This window comes from Amblyomma americanum, chromosome 4 (assembly GCF_052857255.1).
Source record: "Amblyomma americanum isolate KBUSLIRL-KWMA chromosome 4, ASM5285725v1, whole genome shotgun sequence".
NCBI classification, from domain to species: domain Eukaryota; kingdom Metazoa; phylum Arthropoda; class Arachnida; order Ixodida; family Ixodidae; genus Amblyomma; species Amblyomma americanum.
The window spans coordinates 143,137,103-143,153,845 of NC_135500.1; the positions used below are offsets into that span (position 1 = coordinate 143,137,103).

General features: G+C 45.0%; 1 protein-coding gene across 2 annotated transcripts in view; it reads left to right on the top strand.

Annotated features, from left to right (window-relative positions):
- The window catches only part of LOC144128453 (cell adhesion molecule Dscam1-like), a 264,634-nt gene that overhangs the window by 215,171 nt on the left and 32,720 nt on the right, over window positions 1-16,743 (top strand). For both annotated transcript variants that reach the window (XM_077661870.1, XM_077661871.1), the window contains exon 10: window positions 13,430-13,591. In XM_077661870.1, the coding sequence (XP_077517996.1) occupies window positions 13,430-13,591 (162 nt within the window). The remainder of the gene's footprint in view (window positions 1-13,429; window positions 13,592-16,743) is intronic.

Below are 16,743 nucleotides of genomic sequence, written 5' to 3' on the forward strand. Positions count from 1 at the left end.
ACTACGTTTAAGTGTGCACGACGTGCACACCAAGAATTATTACTATTAACAACGCCTTCTGTTGAAACGTAACTGCATTTATTCCACTATTTAAAAAAATGGTTTTTTGAAGCGAATGCTTCACAACGCTAGGTAAAGCCGATTTTGCCGTGCGTTGCCGGTTGACCGTCAAGTGAGCCTGAGGTCAAGTGTGGCTATAGGCGTTACCATATGTGATCCACCATTGTGTCGCACCACCTGACCTTTGACCTTTCGATTCGCCGGTAGAGGGCGGTAGAAAGGGCCGCAGCGTTCATTAGGAGACCAACCTCTCGCGATGAACCATAACTGTCACCTGCCAGGGTGACAGTGTGCGGAACGCACTCAACCCAGTGTGCGGAACGCACTCAACGTTACAGGTGCCAGACCGCGTCTACTTGCCGGATACACCACAGCTTTCGCTCTCTAACCAGTTTTAGTAGTAATTAAACCGCAGCTAATTTTAATATCTTAAGCAGGAGGACTAAAGCAAAATGAAAACGTTCTGAAAAATGTCTACTGCCAGCGCGAGCGGGGGCCCCGCATTAAGAAACATCGCTATCGTAAGCTTCCAGTGCAGCTGAAGTCCACTCGTTGTGGTTCGCTTCAGATGAATACAGTTATTTTCACTGCGCATTTGAATTTTTGGTGTCGGTAGGTAGCAAAATGTCACGTTTTGCACAATGCGCCATTTTCAGCTACTCTCCGCAAATACAAGATTGTATGATCAAATTTTTCTTCTACTTGCACTGCAAAGATGTTGAGTAGAATGTGAAGAAATCCAGGCCAACCCTATATGTACCCACACACAAATCCAGGCCATAAACTGCGATTAGGCTGATACAGTCTTCTGGGACCTAAAATTAGGCAAATAATCTTCCACTCCTCTAATGAATAAACCAGCCTGTGTCGGATTTATGAGCCGTAGAATTGAAGGAAATAAAAGTTGTGATTTCAATTTGTTGCAGAGTGGTTACTCCATTTGCAGTCCCGTTGGTCACGTCCCCACTTTCCCCGCCGCAAATGAGCATACTGGCATTGAAACTATCCGACACGTGTTTCACTGGAAATAATTTGTTACCGTGCAGTTGAAAGAATATTCTAGCTCAGCTCTAAGTCTTTATATATATATATATATATATATATATATATATATATATATATATATATATATATATATATATATATATATATATATATATATATATATATAATCACCAAGAAATTGAAGAAACATAACAGGATTTAATTCACGACGTTTCGGCTGGAGGACCTCCCTTTTTCGAAAAACACTCGAAAAACACTCGAAAAAGGCTGGTCCTCCAGCCGAAACGTCGTGAATTAAATCCTGTTATGTTTCTTCAATTTTTTGGTGATTTTATATTATATTGACCAAATCAGCTGCCAGAAATCACCTTTTATGTACATATATATATATATATATATATATATATATATATATATATATATATATATATATATATATATATATATATATATATATATATATTTATATATAGCGTAAGCAGCGTCAAACGATGACATTCAATGACCGTCATTAATTTGTTATCATATGACCGTCAAAACCTCATGTTTAACATATGGGTTAGATTTCAGGCAGGTAATTAAAACTTTGACCACAAATGTCGCAGAAGACTGAAAGCACAGCACTTCGAATAATATAGCACCAACATCAATATTTCCGTTTTTCACTGACAGACGCACGAAGAGACGGAACCAGCGAAACCTATACTACCAAGGATAGCAGTCATGACAACAGAACTGCCTCATGCTCAAAAGTGTGTCGCTGCTGTTGCCGGAGCATTGCCTCCGAGATGGACGGTTCGGCCAGCGGTCCATCTCTGAGGCAATTCTAAGGGTCTCTGCAACGAAGACATGGCGGCGATTGAGCCCAGGAACTATCGGCTGCCTCGCGTGTTATAGCCATAGAGGTGTGCACTGGGAATAAGGCGATTCATGCAAAAACCAAGTCGTATGCGCCTGGGAAGTGGGAGTCGAATCGCCGTAGGTCGAAGGGTGTTAATAGGGGCTATGGCTACGTGCACTTCAGGCTAGTGCAGCCTCGAAAGAAAGTGTTCACAGCTTTTAAAGTTTACTGCCGCGACTCGCATGACTCTCTAAACACTTTTTCATTCACTAGAAAACACCAGCTCTTCTTGAAATAACACAAGCAGCGAACGAAGAGAACACAAAACAGCCAATGAAAACATGAGCATAGTAGTGAAGACTGTCACGAGGATAACCATGCGACCCTTACACGAAGTGTCTCGCCACAGTCACGCAAGCCAAGTTTCGTGCCCACATGGGAGGTGGGACGCCAGATCTCACTCAGTCGGAATTTCGTTTCGAAGACAGAAATGACAGAAACGTCAAAACTTACTGTCGAGCTCCTACGGTCGGCGGTGCGAGATGCATAAGCAGGGCTTATCTAATCCATGAAAATGTGACAAGTGTGAACTGCTTGCGATGCAAACCGGAACCTGTGACAGAAAGCCTCGTGACAAGGCCAACACAATCTGCTAGCTCCGCGGATGTAATGTGCGGTTGCTGGTTTTGGTAAGACTGGACCTGATTTAAAAGTAAAGCTTGTTCAATGAATCAAACAGCGAAGCAAGCCAAAAAAATTGCACTTTCATGATGCGCTGCCAACTTCCTCTTTCATACCTTGTTATTCCTCAAAAAAGTTCATTTTTTTTCTCGTGGTAAATTTATTCTCACTTTGAGCGAGTGCGCTTCGTCATGAGAAAGGTCCCAATCTAGCCATTGCCTTCCTCGAGAAAGGCACAACTGTGTTTTCGGGAACCGCTTGGACGAAAAACGGTTAAGGTAATAAATTTTCAAAACACATAACAGCGCACAGAAATTTTAGATCAAGCTTTTCTTTTTTTTACTGCTATAGAGGTCTCCAACTATATTAGAGTCTTGGAGGGCACAGAGTTCAAGGTGCATATGTCGTCGGCTCGAATCCCTGTCGTAAGCTGGTTTGCAACTTGACTAGCGTATCTAAGCTATATGGAACACTTGCCTTCTCATGGAATCCGCTCCGATACCCTTAACGACCAGCGGTTATCTTGCCTTCGCATTACGTGCCCTGCCCAAGGCCATTTCTTCCTCTTGATTTCGCCTAGGATGCCATTAATCCACATTTGTTCTCACACCTAATCTGCCCGCTTCCGTTCTCTTAACGTACACCTATCAATTTTCTCTCCATAGCTCGTTGCGTTGTCCCTAACTTAAGCTGAATGCTTTTCGTTAGCCTCCACGTCTCTGGCCAATAGGTCAGTACCGGTAAGATACAGCTGTCGTATACTTTTCTCTTGAGGGGTATTGGTAAACTTCCATTGATATTCCGAGGACTGTAACACAATACTCGCGCGCGTGCGTGCGTGCGTGCGTGTGTGTGTGTGTGTGTGTGTGTGTGTGTGTGTGTGTGTGTGTGTGTGTGTGTGTGTGTGTGTGTGTGTGTGTGTGTGTGTGTGTGTGTGTGTGTGTGTGTGTGTGTGTGTGTGTGTGTGTGTGTGTGTGTGTGTGTGTGTGTGTGTGTGTGTGTGTGTGTGTGTGTGTGTGTGTGTGTGTGTGTGTGTGTGTGTGTGTGTGTGTGTGTGTGTGTGTGTGTGTGTGTGTGTGTGTGTGTGTGTGTGTGTGTGTGTGTGTGTGTGTGTGTGTGTGTGTGTGTGTGTGTGTGTGTGTGTGTGTGTGTGTGTGTGTGTGTGTGTGTGTGTGTGTGTGTGTGTGTGTGTGTGTGTGTGTGTGTGTGTGTGTGTGTGTGTGTGTGTGTGTGTGTGTGTGTGTGTGTGTGTGTGTGTGTGTGTGTGTGTGTGTGTGTGTGTGTGTGTGTGTGTGTGTGTGTGTGTGTGTGTGTGTGTGTGTGTGTGTGTGTGTGTGTGTGTGTGTGTGTGTGTGTGTGTGTGTGTGTGTGTGTGTGTGTGTGTGTGTGTGTGTGTGTGTGTGTGTGTGTGTGTGTGTGTGTGTGTGTGTGTGTGTGTGTGTGTGTGTGTGTGTGTGTGTGTGTGTGTGTGTGTGTGTGTGTGTGTGTGTGTGTGTGTGTGTGTGTGTGTGTGTGTGTGTGTGTGTGTGTGTGTGTGTGTGTGTGTGTGTGTGTGTGTGTGTGTGTGTGTGTGTGTGTGTGTGTGTGTGTGTGTGTGTGTGTGTGTGTGTGTGTGTGTGTGTGTGTGTGTGTGTGTGTGTGTGTGTGTGTGTGTGTGTGTGTGTGTGTGTGTGTGTGTGTGTGTGTGTGTGTGTGTGTGTGTGTGTGTGTGTGTGTGTGTGTGTGTGTGTGTGTGTGTGTGTGTGTGTGTGTGTGTGTGTGTGTGTGTGTGTGTGTGTGTGTGTGTGTGTGTGTGTGTGTGTGTGTGTGTGTGTGTGTGTGTGTGTGTGTGTGTGTGTAAGCTGAGGTGCAAGTCAATGCAGCGAGAAAAATCCGTCTGTGATAAGTGATTTATGCGGAGTGATTGAACCGTGGGGATCATGTGGACCGGCGACCAAGTCTTCCGGCAAGGGGGGCTATTACTCTCACATCACTCTGCGGAGGCATAGAAGGAGCATTGTGTTTTGTGGTGTGCCTGAATTACAATTTGCAACAACCACCAAAATGTGACCGCAGTTTTCACCGTCAACGCAAGTGCTTGTATCACAGGATAGAAAGATAAAGCCAGTACGTCGACACCTTTAGAGACCGCATCTTCGATGCAGTGCATTCCCTGTTCACATCAGGCCACTTGAATCATTCTCCATTCCAGGGTATTTGCAATCATGGTTGCTACGAATACTCCCGCTGAAAGCTGGGAAGCCGGCTCTCGTGCGTCACAGTAGCATACAGAGTAGAATATGTGATCTGAAAAAAAATGGGCCACGGGGGAAACACAGGCGCTACACAGGACTTGTACTGTTCAGAATACAGCGGTCACACGAGCACTTCCGATCCAGATTGAACCCGATCGCGACTGGACAATACAGTTTCATGGACTTGCCACGGTGCTACACGTAATTACATAATCCCGGTCGTCCAGTTGATCTGCTATATGCCAGATGGCACTGCATGCCCGTGTAGTTGTCGAAGTTGTGGCAAAGAAGGTGGTAAGTAAACCAACGTCAACCTTTAAAATTTGCCTTACTTCTGGCGCCGCTACCGCAGCTTCCATTCAAAAGTGCACGAAACACCACTGGCCCTTGCACGCGGGTGCTGCGATTGTACTTGCGCACTAGCGCTTCAAATATTGGCGGCTTTCATAAAATATCTTCCTAAATTGTTAATTTTTAGTTTCGATTTGAGTTTTTCATGAGCACGAAGGTAGCAGCCCTCAAACACGATCAGAGAGCGTGATAGCGCTTCAGAAGCCGGCCTCGATCGATTGTGCTCAGCATAGCACCTGCGGAACTCTACTGAGTTCGATCCCGATCGAACCCGTCAGAACCGAAAGTTCCTGTTTGACGGCGCTGTAAGCTGTTCCAAAAACGTTCCCAAGAAGTCCTTACCGGTGTCGCTTGCTGGTACAATGCGAGGTTTAGTGCTCTGCCGTATCAGTGCATAGAAAAGAGAGGAGATAACGAAGCGGTCAGGTATTTTCTTTCCTTCTTATGTCTTAAGACCTTTTCCCGCACTTAACACTTGTAGACAGATGAAAGATATGTCTACAGTAGGTAGAATAAAGGAAACCACATGTGGCCGGTACGAACCGAACCCACGACCTCTGCTGGTTGAGTACGGTACTCTGTCAAACGAGCTACGATGGCCTCTGTCCAACCATCCACTTTGGAGTGTACTTGTGCTGCCAGTTGCCTAAAGTTAAGAACGTTCACCAGAGCCATCCGCCAACCATGGTGGTGTATCTCGTACATTAACATTGGCCAGATCTGAAATTTGGAAATTTTGTTCCCGTGTAGAGTACGTGCAAACGCACTAACAAAGCATAGAAATAATGTTTAAATTAAAATTTTTCTGTGTGAAAAGAAATGAGAAACGACTGCCTCCAACTTTTGTACACAAAGCATAATTTTTTTGGACTACTGTTTTCGTGAATTGGGAACAGCAGGGAACCCGCCGCGGTGGCTCAGTGGTTAGGGCGCTCGACTACTGATCCGGAGTTCCCGCGTTCGAACCCGACCGCGGCGGCTGCGTTTTTATGGAGGAAAAACGCTAAGGCGCCCGTGTGCTGTGCGATGTCAGTGCACGTTAAAGATCCCCAGGTGGTCTAAATTATTCCGGAGCCCTCCACTACGGCGCCTCTTCTTCCTTTATTCTTTCACTCCCTCCTTTATCCCTTCCCTTACGGCGCGGTTCAGGTGTCCAACGATATATGAGACAGATACTGCGCCATTTCCTTTCCCCCCCAAAATCCAATTATATAACAGCAGGGGATAATGGAGAATACCTAAATAATCTAAATAATCTGCGATTCGCTGATGACATTCCAGTGCTGAGTCACTCAGAAGATGAACTGCAAATCAATATCAATGAGTTAGACAGACAGAGCAGTACGGTGGGTCTAAAAATGAACATGCAGAAAACCAAAGTAATGTTCAACAGTATAGCAAGGGAACAGCAGTTCACAACTGGCAATGGGGTGCGGGAAGTGGTAAAGGAATTCGTCTACTTAGGGCAGGTTGTGACAGCTAATCCGGATCATGAGAGGGAAATAACTAGAATGATAAGAATGGGGTAGAGCGTATGGGGCAGGTTCTCTCAGATCATGAGTGGCTGGTTACCAAAAAATTAATGTGGATTAGCTCAGCTTATCCAGGATATACAAAGCGAAAGATGTCGGCATTCACTGTGTTCATTGGCTTTGGCAATGTCCTAGACGGCGATGGCTTTGAGCAAAGGAAGGGCACATCCCTGGATATGCGGACGCCTCATTCGTGCTTTTATACACGTGGCGGTTGTGAGAGAGAGAGAGAGACGTGGCCTGAATGCATTAGCGCTGACAGCGTTGTGACTGACATGCGGTACTGCAGCAATAGCTAGGCCGCAGCGTTCGTTTGATGATCGATCTGTTGCGATCAACCACTAACTGCATGCCACCTCCCAGGGTGGCAGGGAAAGCGCGCTGCCTATCCAGTGTGCGGAATGGAACGCAATAATAATAATAATAATAATAATAATAATAATAATAATAATAATAATAATAATAATAATAATAATAATAATAATAATAATAATAATAAGTTTTGGGGAAAAGAAATTGCGCAGCATCTTTCTCGTATATTGTTGGACAGCTGAACCGCGCCGTAATGGAAGAGATAAAGGTGGGAGTGAAAGAATAAAAGAAGAAAGGTGCCGTAGTGCAGGGCTCCGGAATAATTTCGACCACCTGGGGATCTCTAACGGGCACTGACATCGCACAGCACACGGGCGCCTTAGTGTTTTTCCTCCATAAAAACGCAGCCGCCGCGGTCGGGTTCGAACCCGGGAACTCCGGATAAGTAGCCGAGCGCCCTAACCACTGAGCCACCGCGGCGAATAGGAACGTAATGAAAGCAGGCTTTTGCAGTTGGACACCAACGTCATGTACATGAAAGCGATATTGAGGTCTCCACTCACCCACGCCGCCGGTTTTGCGCCTTTCCTTTCGTGAAAATGAACCGCCTTTGCAAAGTTGTCAACGCCAATGAACTCTATGAACGCCGTCGGCTCACTTGTTTTGTTTGGTTTTTGAGGAAAGAAAATGGCACAGTAACTGTCTCACATATCGCGGTTGACACCCGAACCGCGCCGTAAAGGAAGGGATAAAGTAAGGAGGGGAAGAAGAAAGAGAAAATTGAAAGTTTTATTTTGAGGAAATGCGCGGCGCTGCGCAGCGGCAGAACACCTGTGGCTAGGTGCTACTAGTGGCGCATGCGCAGTAGTTACTAGGGAGCGAGAGAGAGAGATAGAGAAATATCCGCGGCGAGGCGCACGATGTGACGCCATGTGCCTCCTGGGAGCACCGCCACGGCGAAATCGCAAGTTCGCGGCCAGTAAAGCGTGCGCTCTAATATCGCTCAAGAGAAAAGTGTACAACAGCTGTATCTTTCCGGTACTCACATACAAGGCCAAAACGTGGAAGCTAACGAAAAGAGCTCAGCTTAAGTTAAGCACAGAGCAGCGAGACATGGAAAGAAAAATGATAGGTGTAACGTTAAGAGACCGCAAGTGGGCAGAATGGTTCAGGGGACAAACGGGGGGTAATGACATCTTAGTCGAAATCAAGAGGAAAAATGGGATTGGGCAGGGCATGTAATGGGAAGGCAAGATAACCGCTGCTCCTTAAGGGTAACGGAGTGGATTCCAAGAAAAGCCAAGCGTAGCAGGGGGCGACAGAAGGTTAGGTGAGCGGATGAGATTAGGAAGTTTGCAGGCATAGGGTGGGCGCAGCTAGCAAAGGACAGGGTTAATTGGAGAGACATGGGAGATGCCTTTTCCCTGCTGTGGGTGTAGTCAGGCTGATGATGATGATGATGATGATGATGATGATGAATTCTGCATTTACGAAGATTTCGCATTAAGTTAGTTTCAAGAATGCTGTTAGCTGTCTCACTGTCCTCGCTTGTACCTTTCGCAATTGATTGCTATGTCCTTGATTGAAACTTCCGGGAGGATATCGGAAGCAATGAAAAGGCTATCAAAGAAACTTACTGTTATCATCCTAGTGAAATTGCTTCGAAATCGCGATATATTTATGAAAGATTTCAATTTCGTTCTTTGTTGTTGTTTTTTTACTACATACAATATTCCCTGACTCAGTTTAGTCTTCTAAATCTCGAACGCATTCCTACCAGCCTCCTTTTAATGTCGATTTAACAGGCCCTAATGAGGCGACCACATAAATCTTTCATCTGCGATCACACGTAACCTCAGTTCCTCTCGCAGTGGAAGGAGCTCTGTACAGTGACGTGTCACGCTCGACTGCTCGTAGAGATCGATCTTCTTCAGCGAGTAACCAACCAAGCCAAAGGGATTACGCCCACTTGGCACGGGGCATGACGGGCATTCTGATTGAGCACCAGCCTTCTCATCTCGCTGCTGTAACATCTGCTCCAACTTATTCCTTGCAGTCGAATATGATTGCAGAAGGATATCATATTTTGATCTCGATATCAAAAGCGCGAGCTTTTCATCCCCCTTGTCGGACAGAGCGCTTGACCGATCAACTGACATCTCCATTTTTTCCGGTCCTCGAGATTTAAACATTTTTTTTTTGTTTTCTGGAGTTTGTCTTGATTTTCATTCGTGGAAGAGAGCGCCCAGCTGCTCGCATATATCTAGGCACTGACCCTGCTCGAAAGTTCTTGTCGTCTATCTATTCACCAACATAAAAAAGTAAGAGGCACACTGAGAGCAGTTTTTGAGCGGCCTAATGCTTAACAAATTATGAAGATCACTAGCATAAATGGCAGTTGTGAGAAGCGTACGAGTAATTAAATGCTCAATAAAAAGCAGAAGAATGACCATGCTGCCATTTTTTTACTCTGTCTGCTTTTGCCGAAACTGCCAGGGAAATTAGAATAAATTTAGGTTCTTACTATTGTGGGCACTGCGTAGGCGGTAGAGGTTACCTAGGATTTGCGTTTTCTTACTCTCTTGTTTACGATTGGATGAGCTTAAGTATAGAGAAAATAATTGTCTGTGGGTGCCATGTAGGGTGAAGACGGTGATGATAAAAATATAAATTCAAAGCAAACACCCCCTCTCGTGCCTTGCTGTTCGGTACCGTGTGAAAAAACACGCCCTGTGGTTTTCCGCTTTGCACAGTTCTCCGTACCACCGTTCATTGTTCCCTATTGTTAACGTTGGTGTCGAATACGAAGGCCTTGAGTTGTCAGCAGCTTTACTCCGAACAGCCAGCGCTGCCTGTCAGCGAATAAGATGCTCTGCTGTTGAACACAAGCTGACGAATATGGCCCCAAATCGCGCTGGCCACATTGCAATGAAAGGAAAGGTCGTGCACTCCGATTTCCTGCATGTCAACAAAACTAATTCGAGGTTCTCGAAGTTACAGTCTCCGTGCAAACTAACTTTTAGGAAACAACCGACCGCTCACAAAACATTCCAGTAACATTTCTTCAATCATCTGTGCGTAGCCTCCGGTTATCTGGTCGTTGAATGCGTGTGGTAGTGTTCCAAGCTCCAGACTAAATTTCGGGTGTCTTATGTTGTGAGGAATTTGCTGCGTTTTCCCAGTGAATCATAGGCGGCCCGGCCGCCAAAAAGTGGAAAAGGAGCTCTTGGGACCAGCAATGCGAACGCCACCAACTTGAATCAACTAGCTGCCTATTTCATTTGCCTCTGACAGCATTCATCTGATTTGAATTGAGAAAAACGCTCCGCTTTTAAAGTGATAGCCTTAGGACGGTTGTGGAGGCGAAAACTGCCCGGTGGTGGCGTCAGCAGCGTAGGTGTCTAGCTGTGTGAAGCGTAACGTGCAATGTGGTGTATTGAACGATTTGCCTCAATCCTCCTGCCACCTGTCTGCTGTCCCCTGTCCCCTGTCACCGGCCCCTTTCCCCCCTCTCCAGTTCTAGAGGAGCAGAGGGAGACGCAGAATACAGAAGGAGAAAGGAAAAATGAGAAAGGAGTAAAAAAAATGACTCAGACAAGAGCAAGCGTACGTGCGAAAAAAAAATGGGCTGCCTAGGAACTGTTCGTGCAAAATTTATGCTTGCGGAAGGTGTACTTTCTCACATTGCTGAGGAAGAGCAACAGGGGTCACACAAGCCACCACTGGGACTGTGTTTGAAACAGCCACCTGTCAGTGCAGTGGCGGATGGCTTAATCGCTGCGCCACTGCGCATGAAGTGGTGCGAAGGCTCGCTGCGATATATCAAAGTGACACATTTTGCGTAGTTGTGCATTTGGATTGGGATAAGAAACAAATATATTAGGGAGCGAATGACAGTGAACGCCGGAATAAAATAAAATAAAAAATCTACTAAAATCAGTGCTGAAATGTATTAACCAAAAAAAAATGCTATCACATTTCCTCCGCAACAGCCGAATTCATCACCCCCTATTTTTTTTTTATCAATTTTAGCGAAGATAACCTGTTCCTCTGATGCGGATGTATACCGGCAATTACTGCAATAGAACTGTGCTGGCGCACTTGCCACTGTAATGAAGAGTCGAGAAACGCTTTTTCTTGTTCTCTGTCTCTTTTTCTTCATTTATTTCTAGGCATTCCTGTGCTTCTTTGATATGTAGTTTAGTGGAGACATATAACTCCTGGATTCAAGCAAGTGGCATACGAACATGGTTGGTGTGGAAACAAACCATTAAAAACAGGAGCTTTCTTTGATCAGGACAAAAATTTCGTTGTGATGCAGTGATGAAACTTAGCGAAATAATTTGTGGACGCCCCATTGCTATGATTTTGCAAAACGATTGCTTTGTCTTATGTAAAGCTGTTGCTATGTCTGCATCAAATCTGTCACTTTGACGTTGGTCCCTTTAAATTTCCTCGCTATCTGTTAGAGCGTGGATGTGCCCGGATCATACTCGCCGGGGCCTGCATACGCTTTCATATTTTTTACTTCGCCATCTCAACTGATAATTAAGTAGTAAAATTTGCTGTGGTTGCCTTCGTTTAAACGTACTGCCGACTGCGAATGCGTCCCTTCGGTTTCTGGTGGAATGAACACGAAACTTAATCTGCCAACATGTCTAGAAAAATTCGAGATATACATTAGCTTTTAGAGGGCGCTTCATTACTATTCTTAAATCGCACCGCATATTTCCTCTTCGCCTCCAAGAGTTCTAAAGCTCACGGAAGCAGCCTGGGTTCGTTGCTTTGCGTCACTCTTGACCACTTTGTACCACTTTTCGTGAGTCTCACAACACAGCAGCTAACTTACTTTCTCGCGCTCGGGCTCCTATGTTCGCAATGCTAGTAAACTTACGAGATATACAAGATGGTCCAATGGGAAGCTTCTCTTCGAAACAGATATGCAACTCGCAAATGAAATAGAAACCCTGCGTCAGAAATCACAAACAATAATGAAGCTTTAGCAAGAGCTAAACAAGGTGCACTGGGCATACTGGCGACGCTCATGGTATCCTATTGCCTTTGATATTTTGCTGAATTGGTGGCATAGTGTTTTTTTTTCTTTTGCACCGGTGTGCAGTAATGTGTCTTTTCTTATTCGCTTAATTTTTGCTCTGTGCCCGTGCTTTATTTTGTAGCATGCCTGTCTCCTGTAGCCGTGTGTTCGGCAGAATTGCATTCGATTCCTAATGACGACGTGCTTAATTAGCTGCTTTGCGTGCATACAAAATTTATTCTGTGTGCGAAAAAAACATGGGACCCTGCGTATAAAACGTCTGTACAAAAATATGCTCTGAGACGCCCTGTTGTGACTACCCGATTTATGTGTTTCCTACTCAGTATGAAGGAGTTTTCTAGAATATATCTCTTTACTTTCTACAGGGAAGAAATATCGATAGGATTTGTCACCTCTTTGCACAACTATCGTAGTTCCATTCTTACATTGCGCGTTGGAATAAAATATCTAATCAAAAGCACATCACGCTCTACGCAAAATCTGATTGTCTTATCAAGCGCTCTCCGGCAGTGTGAAAAAATCTACGAGGTTATATTTTATCCATGTCTTTGCAAAGACATGAAAGAAGGAAATGTTACATGCATTTAAAGCTAAGGTTCGCCCCTACCGTCCCCCTTCAACATGTTACCTGAACGAGTTCCACCTTGGGCAACAGTTACGATATTTCACACGTCCTTAATGCCCATGCCATACAGTAAGCCGATGACTAAGAGCAACAAACGATTCCTTCCTTCCTACCTTTCCGATTTATTGAGTACAGTTACGTCAGTAACACTTTCTGCAAGACACCCCCAAGTTGTGTTCTGCGCGAAACAGGGGTTCAAAGTCACGCTTTTTAGGCGCACGAAAAAGAATAATGGTGTATTGATATCAGCAGCGGTTTTTGAAATAAATCTGCAGTGACGTCAAGAAGGTTTGTTTTTAGCGCACGGATATCTGAGCGAAGTCTAAAACGCCATTACTTTCATACGAAGTTCAAGGAGCTGTTCCCGGTCTTGACATAAACGAGTTTGAATAGAGTGGCTGGTAAAGAGTGTTGCATATTTAAACAAAATATTATCGAAAATGAATGCTCCTTTTGCTCTCGAACAAACGTAAACGTAGCCAGAATGAGCCACAAAATGTAATGTTATTATACCTTTTTAGCCTAGCGGAGACGTTTACCGGTTCATCGGACGTCGGCTTCGCACGCGTAGTGGCCTGGTCTGCTTCCGCCTCAGCCACGGCACATGCGCGTCCGATGAAGCGGTATGCGTGTGCGCTAGTACGCTATGATAAAAGAGTCTATCGTCCTCAATGTCTATTTAATAAAATGAATCTCTCTCTCTCTCTCTCATTTCTTACCTCTCGCACGCAGATGGCCGGTCGCTGCCCCAGAATCACCGCCAACGCAGCTTTCCCAACGGCTCCTTGGTGGTCGCCGATGTGCAGCGCAGCGCAGACAGTGGATGGTACGCGTGCGTCGCTCGGGACCCACAAGGCAACACCGCCAGAGGTCAACTTGCAGTCCATGTTATGAGTGAGTGCTTCCCGGTGCTGTTAATGCCGTTCTTTCTGTAACTATTGCTCATCCGAGTATGGTAGTCTGTGCTGCCATTACTGCTCATGCTGATGATACAATTACTTCCGGAAACGTTGGTATTAGTAATACTATTTGGACTCTTATCGAAACCGCTAAGACTGCTGCTAATCGTAATGTTGCCACTAAGGCATGTACAGCTGCGACGACTGAAGCCACGTCTGACAGTGCTAAGCAAATGAATTTTTAAGCGGAAAACCTTTCATGAACGTCATTTTTTTCATAAAGTGCAAGATTTCACTATAATAGTGAGTATATTCGCAGATAACCCGACGAGAGTCTTGCATTTTTATCTTTATTAACGTTTTTGGTGTCGTCAGTCTAAAATTTCCGATGCGATCGAAGGAAACACTTTAAGAGAAAGATTTCGCCACATATCAAAATACATCACAACCTTCAATATTTCCATAAAAGTATCTTGTGATTTTCCAATTTTCAAATTTTTGTCCGAGAACGGTGGACATAGAACCTGACCGTACTCCGACTTCTAATACGCATCTTAAACTGGAAGAACGGTATTATGAAAAATTTTAGCTCGTTACGGGCGGAAAATTTCGGGATAATTCGCAACAGAAGTAATAAGAGTCTTCAACAAAGCAATCAAATCTCTCTTAAATTAGCGCTTTTTCCAGCTCGTGTCGATTAGAAAAAAAAGACAAAGATTTTGTCTTTTTACGCGCTATACGTAACCGATGCTTGAAATGTAAAGAAGACTTTACAAATTACCTGTACAAATGGTACCTGTGATGCTAGATTCCAGGCTCATAAAATATTTCTTGTGTGTGCTCTTAACTGCCTTTTCATGTAATAACTTTATACATAGTACTTGTTTGTAAAGAAGGTGCTTATATCAATTTTAGTTCCGTTGCTTCTTTAGATAAAACTCTCCTGTATGTTTTATCTTTCATTCGAAACTTCCGGTTCTAACACGCACCGATCAAAATAAAGCTCATCTTCTGCGACAGGGAGACAGTTTTATCCACTTATTGTGAGACGCAGTGTTTACAAATACCTTGCGCTCCTGCGGATACATACGCAACAGATCTTAACCATGACACTGTGGGATTTCTTTTCTACTGAAGGACGAATCCCAACATAAAAGCGTAACTGTTTATTCAATTAGCGATGGCAGCGGACACGCTCGTCTCGCTAGCGGAAGGAAGAAAGCCGCTCTTCCCAGCCGGGCAACAGGTTTTTGTAGACACGCAACGTCGGTGACGCAGCGATGGCGCTGTGTCATATCGGTAACGCAGTCCAGCGTGTGGCCGTGTTACGCCGGGACGGATGATAACAAGGTGGAGGCTGCACGGAAATATCCGCAGAGTATGTCCCCACAGCATCTTTGAACGACAAAGAGATTATAAACGCAAATGTTTCGTATACTGTAAGATTTCACTTTAAAAATCCTATATCCGCATGTCTCCAGTCGCCAGGCCTGCATTCGTTTAGCTATTAACGCTTTACTATCGTCAAAAGCGTTCCTCATTGGTTTTTATGGATCTCTTAAATGCTCGATGCGAGCAATGAAAAATATTTAAAAGATTTTGCTACACGTCGGAAGAATGAACCATTACCTTCAATTTGTATCAAAGAATTTTGAAGAATATTAAAAAAAATAGAAAAACAAAGATACCTAAGCGTCACTGCCGCGATGCATACAATGTAAATGAAAGGCTTTGTGACCCGCTTTACGGGGTGAAATCACAAACGTGACGAGAATAGAGGTCGCCTTAGAAGTGCGCACGCAGGGTATGATTAGCACATATAGCTCATTCTTTAGAGCGCATTTGGCTAGATGCTAAATATCCGCGATGAATATTGCGCAGTTACCTGTCTTCTTTCTAGTTGTCATGATCTTTGAGAATTAGAGAGCTATATATTATATTTCGGCGGTTTCAAGAGCATCTTCCTTGCAGTGCCACTGGCGAAGAATCTGTATATTTTAGACAAACAATCCCAGCGCACAGATGAGGCATCGAGGATCGGCTCCGCAAGATACTAGATCCATGCGCGCCTCGAAAAGCTGCAATAAATTCAAATCAAAGCCCGCTCGCTCTTTCTTTCGAGAAGCCAACTTCCTCAACCACTAGGCTGGTATTCGAGCCTTGTGGATGACGTCATCTGCAAAAGCTTCGCAAAAGACATTCCATTGGTCCGTCGTTCTGACTGACGGTTAAAGAGAGGGCGTAGCCGACGCGTCGCGCCATCTGCTTGTTGCGCGCGCTCTTTCCGTGGGCCTTTCCTTTTCGCACGCACATAGAAGGCCACAAAATGAAAGTTTTTACTTTGTTGTCCCAGTTCATGTATACTTAGCGTGTTGTCTGCGTTGTGCGGTTACGTAGAGCCTTCCCCTCTATCGTATACTCGATCGCTCCGCACACACACTGCTTCTCGCTCGTCCATCTAGTCTGCACCGCCGCTGTCCTGTTTTTTCTTGGCTCCATTGAAAGCCTCGAACTTAGGAACAGAGAAGAGCCCCAAACGCTCATAAGTAATGAACAAATGCAAAGAGAGAAGCGCACACGCGCACGGGGCTTCATTTTCAAGAAATTCCGGACGGTTCCCGGGTCCGTGCTTCGCTGCGCGTTTCGGACAAAAGGGGGACTCCTGCCCCTCTGGTTGTGAAACAGTGGATAGGCACCACCGAATATACAGGCATGGATACGACACTCGCCTGCTAGGGATTGACTCTGACGGAAACAGATATTTGAAAGGATGCGGTCGCTAACATGTTGTGGTGGTCGAGCTGATCGGGTATATCGATCGTTCGATGTGCGAAGGAAATGTTGCGACGCCGTTTCGTCGTTGGATGTGCACAGGTCAGGTGGAGTCGAACAAGGTTTCGGTACAAATTGCTAAAATATTATGCCTTGAGCCGTATCTAAAAGCAAAACAACAAGTGGGGAACCAGGACAAGAAAAAAGCGCAACAAAACACCGCGAGGAACCCTCCCAAGAAGAGTCCTTCTGGCAAGAAGCAAAAAAAAAAAGACTACTTTCGAAGGCGGCGCCATGACGTAGACATGTGACGTACTCCAAACAGACTCCGTAGCTCCCGCTACCTCGACGATGCCTCGCAACCAAAAATGTAGA